This window comes from Coregonus clupeaformis, chromosome 16, assembly GCF_020615455.1.
Source record: "Coregonus clupeaformis isolate EN_2021a chromosome 16, ASM2061545v1, whole genome shotgun sequence".
Taxonomy (NCBI): Eukaryota; Metazoa; Chordata; class Actinopteri; order Salmoniformes; family Salmonidae; genus Coregonus; species Coregonus clupeaformis.
This window is the reverse complement of record NC_059207.1, coordinates 44,622,257-44,638,466: the sequence shown is the minus strand read 5'-3', so window position 1 is coordinate 44,638,466 and position 16,210 is coordinate 44,622,257. Positions and strand designations below refer to the sequence as shown.

General features: G+C 43.0%; 1 protein-coding gene across 1 annotated transcript; it reads right to left on the bottom strand.

Moving 5' to 3' along the window:
- Positions 1–4,664: 4,664 nt before the first annotated feature.
- Positions 4,665–14,349, bottom strand: LOC121584989 (WAS/WASL-interacting protein family member 1). The gene is made up of 2 exons (XM_041901278.2): positions 14,231–14,349; positions 4,665–7,059 (listed from the first exon to the last, which is right to left on the bottom strand). Exon 2 carries the CDS (start codon positions 7,050–7,052, stop codon positions 5,544–5,546), a length of 1,509 nt encoding a protein of 502 aa, XP_041757212.1. The 5' UTR covers positions 7,053–7,059; positions 14,231–14,349; the 3' UTR covers positions 4,665–5,543.
- Between the last annotated feature and the right edge of the window lie 1,861 nt (positions 14,350–16,210).

Below are 16,210 nucleotides of genomic sequence, written 5' to 3'. Positions count from 1 at the left end.
CAGATAGTAGTAATATTTAGGAAAGGCTTTTGAGGCCAGACAAAACATTTAAAGTCACTTCAGTGCCTGTGCAACAATCACCAGTCAATTAAGGATAGTTCTAGAAGGCAGATTGGATGCTAGAATGTGAAATCTGTTCTTGGGAATTTCTGAATGGCTGTATATAGGCCATTCATTGAAGTGGATCTCAGTTAAAAGTAAGATTAGGAACCTGACTCACACAGTGGAGGTATTCATAGCTATGGTAAATGGTTTTAGTCTTAGCCCAGATCATTAGGCTGTAATGCTATTGTGGTGACACACATGTTGACGTGCGCCAGGTATGTTGGTCAGCAGTCAATAATAAATAAGATGTCCTATGACTAAACACCCTCACTGTGTGATCGATCCTATTACTGTGGGTCTCCTAGCTGTCAGGCTGTAATACCATCACTTCATCAGCAGGTGGCGACATGAGAGAACTGGAAGAATACTGGTTACCCGTTAAATTTACCCCAAAGGTCTGTTCCATTATGGAAATTATCCTCCTAACAAGTCTATTTTACTCATGCAATTATGGATGGTAGACCTACAAGTTGCTACTTCCTACTGCCCTATTTGAACTAACTGGAGGAACAGTATCTTGATATTTATTGACTTATTAATAATGTTGATCATGATCATATAAAATAAATATAGAGAGAACTTTTCTCAAATGTATTTTCTCTCAGAACGAATGAGCAAGATACATAGCTTGTGCTTGACTTGTAGCCAGAATGTTCAGGCATTCCTAATTTATGCAAATAAGGGCATTCACTTTTTCCTTACCCTTCTTTTCTAGTTTTCCCTCTCTCCCCCTTCTTTCTCTTCCTTTCACTTTTAATAGTCAAGCTTCATTTCAGGACCAAGTTCTAGGCTACCTAGCAACACCATGCACTGTGCTGGCTGTGGTTGTTATGGATACATCCCCAGGGTGTCACCCATGGTCCATTACAAGAGATGAAGGCCTAGCACCAAAACAATAGTCATTCTGTTTCTGTATTATGTCCAAGGCTACTGATTGATCAAACACACAGTCAAACAAAAAGTAAAACAAAGATAAAATGACATGACAAGATATCCTATTGATAAAATGAATAATATTCCTGATTCTCTGAGGTCAGACTTTTAGTACAAAAATATATATATATTTATCGTTAGACACCATGTTAGATTTGTCCAAATATAGCCGCCTTCACACAGCATAAAATACGTTATAAAAGACGGCTTAAAAGAAATAAGTCCCAAAGATTAAAACCAAAGTGTGCTTTCACCATCCTTTAAACCACATGTGAAGCACTCTTTGGTTTGGAATGAGGCTGTGCAATGAAAGTGCTACATTTCTGAACATTAATAGTTCTAACCCACAGTTTATTAATAGAATCCAATTAAGTTACAGTTTCTCATTTCTGCAGGAATGAAGAGAACAGCCATGGTATCTGAATGTTTTTTTGCTATCAGACCAACATCAAGTGGAATATATGGGTTAAATATGCCATTCAGAAAATATGAAAACACAATATCTGAGGTTAGATACACAATTCCTTAAAGACAAGGAGGGACATTGGTAAAGTGCAGGTGAGCATTGTTCATAATGTTCTCACATATATGCCAGCACTCTGATGCACAACAATGTTGTGTCCACAGAGCAGTCACAACAAGATACTTAAGCCAAACCACACTGAAACATAAACCAGGGCCACATTCAGTAGCCAAACGTTGTTGAATGTTGCAGATAGAAATTCCATGAATAGAGCCAAAATGATTCCTTGGTCTAAATTACATATTAATGTCTGAACATTCCAAAAACACTGTGTCCTGCTGAACACGCCCCAGAGCACAGACCAGTAGGGGAAATGAAAAAAACACTAATACATGAGTGCTGAAGAAAGCCTTGAATTAGGGCTGTCATGTTGAGTGAAGGCCAGAATGAAAACAGACAGATTTTAGAAGAGGAATGGACACAAACACATGTATCTTTTATCACAGAGGAAGTATTTACATTAACACAGTATGCACACCCATACATTCTAGGCCCAAGACAATGTAGAAATAGTTTATATCCAATATAGTCCAAAAGTATTCTAACTTTATGTAATAAAAAATGCAATGTTTACACCCCAATGCATACAGTATAAGAATGTAGACTTCAATCTAGCTACTTCTCTCTATATATCCGGTTAGAACCCACATCTAACATCATAATTCAACTTATATCATTATCATATGCTTATCATTTACCTTAGTTTTACCAGGTACCAAGTTGACTAGGACCATTACTTTAAAGTGGACAGTGTTTGTTTGAATCCGTATTCTTTGGCTTACAGTACAATCTACAGTCACTTCACCACCCCAGAGAGGGAAGACAGAGAAGCAAGACACCAGCAAGGGGAAGGAGGGAAGAAGGGCCTTGGAGTCGAAGCAAATAAATACATCAGGTTATGCAAGTGTCTTTGAGCACATGCAGCTTACTTGACATATAATAACAATACAAAGCAAACTCAATCAATCCACTGAATAGTATCAACAAACATATTAAAGTTAAAGACACAACAGATAAAGATGATATCAAGCCCCGATACAGGATGATTGATTCAGATAACCTGACAGCCATCCATTTCATAGGATATCAGCTGTCGGTGAAAGACAAGGGTTGCAAGCACACATCTAACAAGAGTCTCTGGCAAATTAGTTAGTTTCGAAATAATCAAAATTCTAGATTCTAAAGAAGAAGCTCCCACTGCTTACTTACTACTGTTTCCCTCTTTTTTCCCCCCTCTTACAGAAGTGTAACATTTCAGTCTTCTGACCTCATCAGAGCATAAAACCAAACTGTTCGCACTTCCATAAAAAAGGTGAAGTCAAGCTAGCAATGTTTGTCACTTTTGCCACTGTAGTAAAATGTATACAGTGGGGAAAAAAAGTATTTAGTCAGCCACCAATTGTGCATGTTCTCCCACTTAAAAAGATGAGAGAGGCCTGTAATTTTCATCATAGGTACACGTCAACTATGACAGACAAAATGAGGAAAAAAAATCCAGAAAATCACATTGTAGGATTTTTAATGAATTTATTTGCAAATTATGGTGGAAAATAAGTATTTGGCCAATAACAAAAGTTTCTCAATACTTTGTTATATACCCTTTCTTGGCAATGACACAGGTCAAACGTTTTCTGTAAGTCTTCACAAGGTTTTCACACACTGTTGCTGGTATTTTGGCCCATTCCTCCATGCAGATCTCCTCTAGAGTAGTGATGTTTTGGGGCTGTCGCTGGGCAACACGGACTTTCAACTCCCTACAAAGATTTTCTATGGGGTTGAGATCTGGAGACTAGCTAGGCCACTCCAGGACCTTGAAATGCTTCTTACGAAGCCACTCCTTCGTTGCCCGGGCGGTGTGTTTGGGATCATTGTCATGCTGAAAGACCCAGCCACGTTTCATCTTCAATGCCCTTGCTGATGGAAGGAGGTTTTCACTCAAAATCTCACGATACATGGCCCCATTCATTCTTTCCTTTACACGGATCAATCGTCTTGGTCCCTTTGCAGAAAAACAGCCCCAAAGCATGATGTTTCCACCCCCATGCTTCACAGTAGGTATGGTGTTCTTTGGATGCAACTCAGCATTCTTTGTCCTCCAAACAGAGTTGAGTTTTTACCAAAAAGTTATATTTTGGTTTCATCTGACCATATGACATTCTCCCAATGATCTTCTGGATCATCCAAATGCACTCTAGCAAACTTCAGACGGGCCTGGACATGTACTGGCTTAAGCAGGGGGAAATGTCTTGCACTGCAGGATTTGAGTCCCTAGCGGCGTAGTGTGTTACTGATTGTAGGCTTTGTTACTTTGGTCCCAGCTCTCTGCAGGTCATTCACTACGTCCCCCCCGTGTGGTTCTGGGATATTTGCTCACCGTTCTTGTGATCATTTTGACCCCACGGGGTGAGATCTTGCGTGGAGCCCCAGATCGAGGGAGATTATCAGTGGTCTTGTATGTCTTCCATTTCCTAATAATTGCTCCCACAGTTGATTTCTTCAAACCAAGCTGCTTACCTATTGCAGATTCAGTCTTCCCAGCCTGGTGCAGGTCTACAATTTTGTTTCTGGTGCCCTTTGACAGCTCTTTGGTCTTGGCCATAGTGGAGTTTGGAGTGTGACTGTTTGAAGTTGTGGACAGGTGTCTTTTATACTGATAACAAGCTCAAACAGGTGCCATTAATACGGTAACGAGTGGAGGACAGAGGAGCCTCTTAAAGAAGAAGTTACAGGTCTGTGAGAGCCAGAAATCTTGCTTGTTTGTAGGTGACCAAATACTTATTTTCCACCATAGTTTGCAAATAAATTCATAAAAAATCCTACAATGTGATTTTCTGGATTTTTTTTTCTCAATTTGTCTGTCATAGTTGACGTGTACCTATGATGAAAATTACAGGCCTCTCTCATCTTTTTAAGTGGGAGAACTTGCACAATTGGTGGCTGACTAAATACTTTTTTTCCCCACTGTACATGCTTATGCACAATCATACTGCCCCTATGTACGAAAGAGGTTATGTTAGAATGGTGTTATTAGTTGTCTTACAAGCTAAAGCCAGTTAAAATTGTACAGGTATTAGTATTAAGCTAAAATAAATACAAGGCATAGTCAATAATATAAGCTCACATTTATTGTCATGCATACTTGACTGTCATATTCAACAATTCCCCTTCCCCAGCTAATGTTAATATGGATGTTATGTGGTGTTATCATAGTCACAAGATTAATCTTACCTCAATCAATATTTACACAACAGTCCTATCTATTTACATACGCACATACACACTGTAAAAGGCTATCAAACACACACACCATCTAGTCTTTCCAGCCTGCGTAGAAACATGTTGCCTTCTCGGCCTACAAAAGCAGTTAATGTGATGTAAATGGAGTAAATGGGACGTTTCCCTTCCATCTGTCTGACATAAAATACAGCATCTAAGTTCTCCTCCTGGAATCCCTGTTGGTGCTGGGAAATAGGCAGTGATGGCTTGTATTGGGGTGGCTTTCAGATCGGGCCAGTCCATGCTTAACCTTAATCGATATTTATCTTATTTATGAAATATGCTGTATATAATAGTCATGCTGCATGCATGAGGCTGTAGTACTTCGCTACACCATGAGCAAATTCAATGCTTTGGGGACAGCAGGGTTGGATTTTTGTCAGCATTTTAGTAACACACAGGTGCATGATTACAGATGTATATAATGCAAGTAACAGTGCATGAGAAACAACAATACAAAAACAGAACAAAAATCCATCGAATGTATCAATCAAAAAAGTCCACTTATTATGGAAAGAGTCCTGAGGCGTGGTTCAAAGGAGGATGAAAGGAGAAGTCCCAGCATCCCTCCATCAGCCCCATTCTTGACTCTGACTCACACAGTGGCAGCAAACATTGTGTCCTTTCTCCTTCTATCCCTCCATCTCTCTCTTTCTCTTCTTCTGCCCTCTATTTCTCTCTCTCTGTTTCTCTCTCTCTCTCTATCTCAGTGCAGTAGTAGCAAGTTGCTGTTCAGCAGCAGTAGTGCAGTAGAGGTGAGTACAGTTAGCAGTCCTTGATATCCTCCTCCTCCCAGTCTCTCCACTCCTCCTCTGGGTCTTCCCCGGGGCGTGTTCTTCTCGTCCTCCTGCTTCTTTTTCTCCAGGTAGTGTTCGGCGTACACCATGTAAAGCTCCACACATCTCCGAGCCTTCATCTGCTCAATCAGCGCTGGGTAGCCAATCTCAGAGATGCTCACTATATTTTCCTCATCATCATCATCATCATCATCCTCAGGCTCAGCTATGACCGGGGGAAGGGGCTTGGCTGCAGGGGGGGTTTGCGGGTTAGGGTTCAGGGCTTCAGGGGTCACAGGCTTCTCAGTCGCAGCTGTACTGTTACTCTCAGCTGTGACATTACTCTCACTGGGACTGCCCACTGTGGCGAAGATGTTACTGGGGCCACTGCCTAGTGCTGGGGTGGAACCGGGGTCGGTAGTATTGGTGGAACCTCCAGGAACAGGGGCTGGCTCTTCACTCTTCTCCCCGCCTGCAGTGCCTCCTCCATTGGGCTCGATTACCTGAGTGCTGGGGCTGTCTGGAGCTCCCTGTGGGGGTGAGTTCTCCCCGGTGTCTTTCTCCGATCCACCCTTCTCCCCACCTCTCAGCAGGTCAGTCCTCTTCATACAGTTCTTCATGTAGTTATCATAGGACTGTGGAGGCGGGCTGAAGCGGTAGTCCCTGCTGTAGTCATTATCATCAGTGGATTTAGTGCCGTACCTCCTGTACATGTAGTGGTTATAGTAGTACTCCTCCTGGGGGTTGTGAAAGCCAAAGTGAGGCCGGGGAAACCGGCCCAATCCATAGCCCAGAGCCATCCCAGCCACAACCCCAGCCCCGGCCGCCATCGCTGCATTACGCCCAAACCCCCTGGACTGTTGCGAGGGTCCCATCCCCATCCCCTGCACCGAGCGGGAGAACGGGGAGCCACCCGCACCACCATACCCCCCGTACCCGTAACTACCCCCGTAGCCAGGGCTAAGGATCCGGTTGTTGGGGTTTTGGTTCACGTAGCCCCCTCCGTAACCGCCACCATAGCCTCCACCATAGCCTCCACCATAGCCTCCACCAGCTGGGTATCTGTTTGGATATCCTCCAGCAGGGTAGCCCCCTTGGTTAGGGTACCCCCCTTGGTTAGGGTATCCTGCCCTGCCTGGCTGTTGAGGGTACCCCCCTGGTTGCTGTGGATAACCTCCTGGTTGCTGTGGGTACCCTCCTTGGGGGTTCTGTGGGCTCTGTGGCTGGCGAGGGTAGTTCCCTGGCTGGTTGTTGGTCCCTTGGTTGGGTCTACGTTGGGTGTTGGTGCCTCCACGGTTGGAGGTAGATTTCTTCCCAAAGCCTGTGCTGGATTTACTACTAAAGCCTCCTCCCCCCCCTCTCTTGGCCAGGGAGAGGTGGGCATGGAGCAGCAAGAGAGAAAGGCACAGCACGGCCAGAGGAGAGCTGAGCTTCATCATTACTGCACTGCAGAGAGAGAGAGAGAGAGCGATAAGGGAGGAGAAGAAGAAGAAAGTTAGAATTTCCATTAGCTAATTTCTGTGGATAACGCTCACCAGTTCCCTTTTAAAATACAGTTGAAGTCGGAAGTTTACATACACCTTAGCCAAATACATTTAAACTCAGTTTTTCACAATTCCTGACATTTAATCCTAGTAAAAATGCCCTGTCTTAGGTCAGTTAGGATCACCACTTTATTTTAAGAATGTGAAATGTCATAATAATAGTAGAGAAAATGATTTATTTCTGCTTTTATTTATTTCATCACATTCCCAGTGGGTCAGAAGTTTACATACACTCAATTAGTATTTGGTAGCATTGCCTTTAAATTGTTTAACTTGGGTCAAACGTTTCGGGTAGCCTTCCACAATAAGTTGGGTGAATTTTGGCCCATTCCTCCTGACAGAGCTGGTGTAACGGAGTCAGGTTTGTAGGCCTCCTTGCTCGCACACACTTTTTCAGTTCTGCCCACACATTTTCTATAGGATTGAGGTCAGGGCTTTGTGATGGCCACTCCAATACCTTGACTTTGTTGTCCTTAAGCCATTTTGCCACAACTTTGGAAGTATGCTTGGGGTCATTGTCCATTTGGAAGACCCATTTGCGACCAAGCTTTAACTTCCTGACTGATGTCTTGAGATGTTGCTTCAATATATCCACATCATTTTCCTTCCTCATGATGCCATCTATTTCGTGAAGTGCACCAGTCCCTCTTGCAACAAAGCACCCCCACAACATGATGCTGCCACCCCTGTGCTTCATGGTTGGGATGGTGTTCTTCGGGTTGGAAGCCACCCCCTTTTTCCTCCAAACATAACGATGGTCATTATAGCCAAACAGTTCTAATTTTGTTTCATCAGACCAGAGGACATTTCTCCAAAAAGTACGATATTTGTCCCCATGTGCAGTTGCAAACCGTAGTCTGGCTTTTCTATGGCGGTTTTGGAGCAGTGGCTTCTTCCTTGCTGATCGGCCTTTCAGGCTATGTCGATATAGGACTAGTTTTACTGTGGATATAGATACATTTGTACCTGTTTCCTCCAGCATCTTCACAAGGTCCTTTGCTGTTGTTCTGGGATTGATTCGCACTTTTCGCACCAAAGTACGTTAATCTCTAGGAGACAGAACGCGTCTCCTTCCTGAGCGGTATGACGGCTGCGTGGTCCCATGGTGTTTATACTTGCATACTATTGTTTGTACAGATGAAAGTGGTACCTTCAGGCTTTTGGAAATTGCTCCCAAGGATGAATCAGACTTGTGGAGGTCTACAATGTGAGGTCTTGGCTGATTTCTTTTGATTTTCCCATGATGTCAAGCAAAGAGGCACTGAGGTTGAAGGTAGGCCTTGAAATACATCCACAGGTACACCTCCAATTGACTAAAATGATGTAAATTAAGTTTGTTAACAAGAAATGTGTGGAGTGGTTGAAAACGCGTTTTAATGACTCCAACTTAAGTGTATGTAAACTTCCGACTTTCGGTCTCTGAGGTGATTAGCCGAACTATCAGATACAGTAAACACCAAGCCAACGGGGTGCAAAATCCCCAGAGTGCAAAGTATATCCTCTGGGGTGTAAATAATTTAAAATGAGTCACTTTAGCGCCTCGGTTAATGATAATAGAAGAGCCGACTGAAGAGTGGTGGGGACCTGTGTCACAAGACACGTTGGTTAATTCCATTTCAATCCAGAGTGTTATAGAAACAAATCCCCAAATGTTATAGAACCAAAAATGCTAGAACCCAAAATGTTATAGAAACCAATTCCCCTACCTACTGCCCCACACATTGCTGAACTTGAGTTAGGCCTGTATCTCAATATTCAGATCCGTCTACATTACATAATAATCATGTAGACCGAGAGCCATATACAGTATTTAACGAAATATATGGCTCTGTGTAGGCCTAATGTATGAAACAATGGACTATCTAGAATCTAGGCTAGTACTGCATGAATACATGGGAGCCTTGCCCAAAATACAGTCTTCAGCCAGTGGTCAATATAGGGATTTATTTTTCTATTCATTCTGTTCCATGCACGCACATCAATATAGATGTAATGAAACTGATCTAGACGGGCTGCCTCATATGGCCTTAATTTACCCATTTTGTTGTGTATGCTATAATTGATAAAGTAGCCTAAATAGTGATGTCTTGGGAAATTATTTTGAGCATTCAAATCAAATGTTATTTGTCACATGTGCCGAATACAACAGGTGTAGACCTTACAGTGAAATGCTTACAAGCCCTTAACCAACAATGCAGTTTAAGAAAAATAAGTGTTAATTAAACAATAGATAAGTAAAAATAACAGTAGCGAGGCTATATACAGGCGGTACCGGTACAGAATCAATGTGCGGGGGCACCGGTTAGTCGAGGTAATTGAGGTAATATGTACATGTAAGTATAGTTAAAGTGACTCTGCATAGTTAATAAACAGAGAGTAGCAGCAACGTAGACCCCAATTGAAGTGGGGTCTTTTGGCTTGGGGGTGCAAATAGTCTTGATTAGCTGTTCAGGAGTCGAATGGCTTGGGGGTAGAAGCTGTTAAGAAGCCTTTTGGACCTAGACTTGGCGCTCCAGTACCGCTTACCATGCGGTAGCAGAGAGAACAATCTATGACTAGGGTGGCTGGAGTCTGACAATTTTTAGGGCCTTCCTCTGACACCGCCTGGTATAGAGGTCCTGGATGGCAGGAAGCTTGGCCCCAGTGATGTACTGAGCCGTACGCACTACCCTCTGTAGTGCCTTGCGGTTGGAGGCCGAGCAGTTGCCATACCAGGCAGTGATGCAACCTGTCAGGATGCTCTCGATGGTGCAGCTGTAGAACTTTTTGAGGATCTGACCTGAGGGGGAATAGGCTTAGTCGTGCCCTCTTCACGACTGTCTTGTTGTGTTTGGACAATGAAAGTTTGTTGGTGATGTGGACACCAAGGAACTTGAAGCTCTCAACCTGCTCCACTACAGCCCTGTCAATGAGAATGGGGGCGTGCTCGGTCCTTCTTTTCCTGTAGTCCACATTCATCTCCTTTGTCTTGATCACATTGAGGGAGAGGTTGTTATCCGGGCACCACATGGCCAGGTCTCTGACCCCCTCCCTATAGGCTGTCTCATCGTTGTTGGTGATCAGGCCTATCACTGTTGTGTCTTCGGCAAACTTAATGATGGTGTTGGAGTCATGCCTGGCCATGCAGTCCTGAGTGAACAGGGAGTACAGGAGAGGACTGAGCATGCACCACTGAGGGGCCCCCGTGTTGAGGATCAGCGTGGCAGATGTGTTGTTACCTACCCTTACCACCTGGGGGGCGGCCCGTCAGGAAGACCAAGATCCAGTTGCAGAATGAGGTGTTTAGTCCCAGGGTCCTTAGCTTAGTGATGAGCTTTGAGGGCACTGTGGTGTTGAACGCAGAGCTGTAGTCAATTAATAGCATCCTCACGTAGGTGTTCCTTTTGTCCAGGTGGGAGAGGGCAGTGTGGAGTGCAATAGAGATTGCATCATCAGTGGATCTGTTGGGGCGGTATGCAAATTGAAGTGGGTCTAGAGTTTCTGGGATAATAGTCTTGATGTGAGCCATGACCAGCCTTTCAAAGCACTTCATGGCTATAGACATGAGTGCTACAGGTCTGTAGTCATTTTGGCAGGTTATCTTAGTGTTCTTGGGCACAGGGAATATGGTGGTCTGCTTGAAACATGTTGTTATTACAGACTCAGTCAGGGACAGGTTGAAAATGTCAGTGAAGACACTTGCCAGTTGGTTAGCGCATGCTCGGAGTACACGTCCTGGTAATCCGTCTGGCCCTGCGGCCTTGTGAATGTTGACCTGTTTAAAGGTCTTACTCACGTCGGCTACGGAGAGCGTGATCACACAGTCACCCGGAACAGCTGATACTCTCATGCATGCTTCAGTGTTGCTTGCCTTGAAGCGAGCATAGAAGTGATTTAGCTCGTCTGGTAGGCTCGTGTCACTGGTCAGCTCGCGGCTGTGCTCCCCTTTGTAGTCTGTAATAGTTTGCAAGCCCTGCCACATCCGACGAGCATCGGAGCCAGTGTAGTACGATTCAATCTTAGTCCTGTATTGACACTTTGCCTGTTTGATGGTTCGTCGGAGGGCATAGCGGGATTTCTTATATTCGTCCGGGTTAGAGTCCTGCTCCTTAAAAGCGGCAGCTCTACCATCTAGATCAGTGCGGATGTTGCCTGTAATCCATGGCTTCTGGTTGGGGTATGTATGTACGGTCACTGTGGGGACGACGGGATCGATGCACTTATTGATGAAGCCAGTGACTGATGTGGTGTACTCCTCAATGCCGTCGGAAGAATCCCGGAACATATTCCAGTCTGTGCTAGCAAAACAGTCCTGTAGCTTAGCATCTGCGTCATCTGACCACTTCTTTATTGACCGAGTCACTGGTGCTTCCTGCTTTAGTTTTTGCTTGTAAGCAGGAATCAGGAGGATAGAATTATGGTCAGATTTGCCAAATGGAGGGTGTGGAAGATCTTTGTACGCGTCTCTGTGTGTGGAGTAAATGTGGTCTACAGTTTTTTCCCCCTCTGGTTGCACATTTAACATGCTGGTAGAAAGGAGGTAAAACGGATTTAAGTTTCCCTGCATTAAAGTCCCCGGCCACTAGGAGCGCCACCTCACCTTAAGTAACCCAGCGTACCCGACCGAGGTCAAAAATAACATACAGTGCTTTCAGAAAGTAGTCATACCCCTTGACTTATTCCACATTTCGTTGTGTTACAGCCTTATTCTAAAATGGATAAAATTGTTTTTTTCCTAATCAATCTACACACAATAACGCATAATGACAAAGCGAAAACAGTTTGAATTTTTTGCACATTTATTAAAAATAAAAAACCGAAATACCTTATTTACATAAGAATTCAGACCCTTTGCTATGAGACTCGAAATTGAGCTCAGGTGCATCCTGTTTCCATTGATCATCCTTGAGATGTTTCTACAACTTGGAGTCCACCTATGGTAAATTCAATTGATTTAACATGATTTGGAAAGGGACACACCTGTCTATATAAGGTCCAACAGTTGACAGTGCATGTCAGAGCAAAAACCAAGCCATGAGGTCGAAGGAATTGTCTGTAGAGCTCAGAGACAGGATTGTGTCGAGGCACAGATATGGGGAAGGGTACCAAAACAATTCTGCAGCATTGCAGGTCCCCAAGAACACAGTGGCCTCCATCAATCTTAAATGGAAGAAGTTTGGAACCCCCAAGACTCTTCCTAGAGCTGGCCGCCCAGCCAAACTGAGCAATCAGGGGAGAAGGGCCTTGGTCAGGGAGGTGACCAAGAACTTGATGGTCACTCTGACAGAGCTCAGGAGTTCCTCTGTGAGCCTTCCAGAAGGACAACCATCTCTGTAGCACTCCACCAATCAGGCCTTTATGGTAGAGTGGCCAGATGGATGCCACTCCTCAGTAAAAGGCACATGACAGCCAGCTTGGAGTTTGCCAAAAGGCACTTAAAGGACTCTCAGACCATGAGAAACAAGATTATCTGGTCTGATGAAATCAAGATTGAACTCTGGCCTGAATGCCAAGCGTCACGTCTGGAGAAAACCTGGCACCATCCCTACGGTGAAGCATGGTGGTGGCAGCATCATGCTGTGGGGATGTTTTTCAGTGGCAGGGCCTGGGAGATTAGTCAGGTTTGAGGGAAAGATGAACGGAGCAAAGTACAGAGAGATCCTTGATGAAAACCTACTCCAGAGCGCTCAGGACCTCAGACTGGGGTGAAGGTTCACCTTCCAACAGGACAACGACCCTAAGCACACAGCCAAGACAACGCAGAAGTGGCTTCGGGACAAGTCTCTGAATGTCCTTTAGTGGCCCAGCCAGAGCCTGGACTTGAACCCAATCAAACATATCTGGAGAGACCTGAATATAGCTGTGCAGCGACACTCCCCATCCACCCTGACAGAGCTTGAGAGGATCTGCAGAGAAGAATGGGAAACTTCCCAAATATAGGTGTGCCAAGCTTGTAGCGTCATGCCTAAGAAGAATTGAGGCTGTAATCGCTGCCAAAGGTGCTTCAACAAAGTACTGAGTAAAGGGTCTGAATACTTATGTAAATGTGATATTTCATGTTTTTTATGTTTAATAATAATAATAATAATAACAACCTGTTTTTACTTTGTCATTATGGGGTATTGTGTGTAGGTTGATGTTATATTTAATCCATTTTAGAATAGGGCTGTAACATAACAAAATGTGGAAAAAGTCAAGGGGTCTGAATACTTTCTGAATCACAATTACATCTCGGAGATCTATGGATAGTTCCTTGAACTTAATGGTATAGTTTCTGCTCTGACATGCACTGTCAACTGTGGGACCCTATATAGACAGGTGTTTCTTTCTAAATCATGTCCAAACAATTTAATTTGCCACAGGTGGATTCCAATCAAGTTGTAGTGACATCTCAAGGATGATCAAAGGCAATTGGAAGCATCTGAACTCAATTTGGAGTGTCATAGCAACGGAGTGAGAATACTTATGTAAATAAGATATTTCTGTATTTAATTTAATAAATTTACAACCATTTCTAAAAAAAAACATGTTTTCACTTTGTCTTTATGGTATATTGTGTGTAGATGGGTGAGGGAAAAAAAAGTCAATTGAATCCATTTTGAATTCAGACTATAACAGCAAAAGTCAAGCGGTATGAGTACTTTCTGAAGGCACTAGTCACTTGAATCCTTTCAAAATGGCGCTACAATGTGGCAGTCACGCCACCTGGTCACATAACCTATACTAGTGTACTACACATTATTCTAATCTCTAATCTTCTAATCTAACGTTTACAACGTTGTTTGGCTACATTTATGTAATGCGCATGCGCCCTACAATTTTGTGATATTTTTCTCTACAAAGGAACGTGTTAAATCTCACCCCAAAATTCCGAGGTTTATTATTGCATATAATATTTAAAACGTCAGTGTTTTCTACCCTTAATAGGATACAAAGGCTATAATAAGGCCAGTCATCTATTTCGGACAACGTCGGCACCTGCTCCGTTCTATCAAATCAGACAAGCACAGTTCGAAAGCCAAACGTTCCTTATTTCACTATATTTTAAAACTACACATTTTCTAAAACGAATAACCTAAAATGTAGCACCTTACCTTTATTAATGTGCCAATACGACGTTGGTGACGCTTGTTGTGTCGATTCAGGTTGCCGCCGCCCTTTCTTGGATAGGAGCAGTTGAATAGGCCTACTCTCCCTTACAACGACTAGTATTCTGCCAGCAGCACAAACGATAACGCCACGTTCGTATGGTAATGAGGAAACCTTCTAAATAAAAGCTTGCATTTCAAAACATTGCAGTGTGAATAACTCATTCAAAAGATATTGCACTTTAATCAATGGCCACTTTTATTGTGACAACAAGAAAATGCAATGAGTAATTTATGAAAAGAAAGAATAAAATACAATTTATTTTTTTATTTTTAATGTATTATTATTATGAAAATAAATTAAAAAATCTGGTTTAAAATAATAATTATTATACCAATAAAAATGAAAAATTACAATGTTGACACTGGTATGTTGAGAATATTGGGTTGTAGAGAGAACTTTTCTACCTGTCTAAGCTAAAGTAGTAGGTTCTCTTATTAACCAAATATGTGTAGTTTCAGAAGGGGACTGTGTTGCACGGCCTGCTTACTCCGCCCCTAATGCAATACACTGTAATAGACTGTACATGGGATACATATTGGCTTGTAGAGAATTTTCCACCGATCTCAGCTAAAGTGGGGTAGGAAATACTCAATAGGGTCTCTACTAACCAAATATATTGCATTGGGTGCTATAGCGGGGGCGGAGAACAAAGTGCTGCTGGGTATGTACGACACAGTCCCACTCCAAAACTAACCATATTTGGTTAGTAGAGATCCTACTGAGTATTTCCCACCACACTTTAGCTGAGACAGGTAGAAAAGTTACCTCTACAAGCTAATATGTATCCCATGTACAGTCTATTACAGTGTATTGCTTGGGGGCGAAGTGAAAAGCCAGCAGCAGGCCGTGTAACACAGTCCCCCTCTGAAACTACACATATTTGGTATGTAAAGACCCTACTGAGTATTTTCCACCACACTTTAGCTGAAACGGGTAGAAAAATGAGCTCTCTACAAGCCAATATGTATCCCATGTACTGTCTATTACAGTATATTGCATTGGGCGCTATAGAGGTGGCGGAGAACAAAGTGCTGCTGGGTATGTACAACACAGTCCCACTCCAAAGCTAACCATATTTAGTTAGTAGAAACCCTACTGAGTATTTCCCACCCCACTTTAGCTGAGACGGGTAGAAACGTTTTCTCTCTTCAAGCCAATATGTATCCCATATACCGTGTATTGCGTTGCAGTGAATGGTGTGGGTGGAGCAAGGAGTCACCAGTACTCTGTATTAAACACGTTTCCAAGCACAAGAGACCCATTTAAGTTTTGCAGACTCTATTGAGTAATTACAATAACATGTATTTGTATTTGATTAAAAGTGTATTTATTTAAAACTTCTTAAGCTGACAGTCCACGAAATCGGGCACTAGAATTACTTTTAAAAATATGTATATGTTTACATGACTTATTTTATTGATTCCACCGTTTTATAAGTCAGAAGACAGCCATCCAGACCTTCTTAGGACCATGTAAATGTCCTCTGTCTAATACACTTGTAGTTGCCTCCCTCTGGTGGTTGGCTGCATCATTACATCCATTTATATCACTTCACTGCAACGTTATGTCAAAGGGCATTCCTTAGAAAAACATTTATCCAGCTCAACTGCTTCACGGCACAGACAAGGAAAAGCAATCGCTGAATTTGTATCGAGCAGGGGGATCTAAATACATATCTTTCATAGTTCCACGATAAAGAATGCAACCTACACACTTCCTTAAACCTACATTTACATTTACATTTACATTTACATCACTTAGCAGACGCTCTTATCCAGAGCGACTTACAAATTGGTGCATTCAACTTATGATAGCCAGTGGGACAACCACTTGTTTTTTGTTTTTTTGGGGGGGTGGGGGAAGAATGATTACTTTATACTATTCCAGGTATTCCTTAAAGAGGTAGGGTTTCAAGTGTCTCC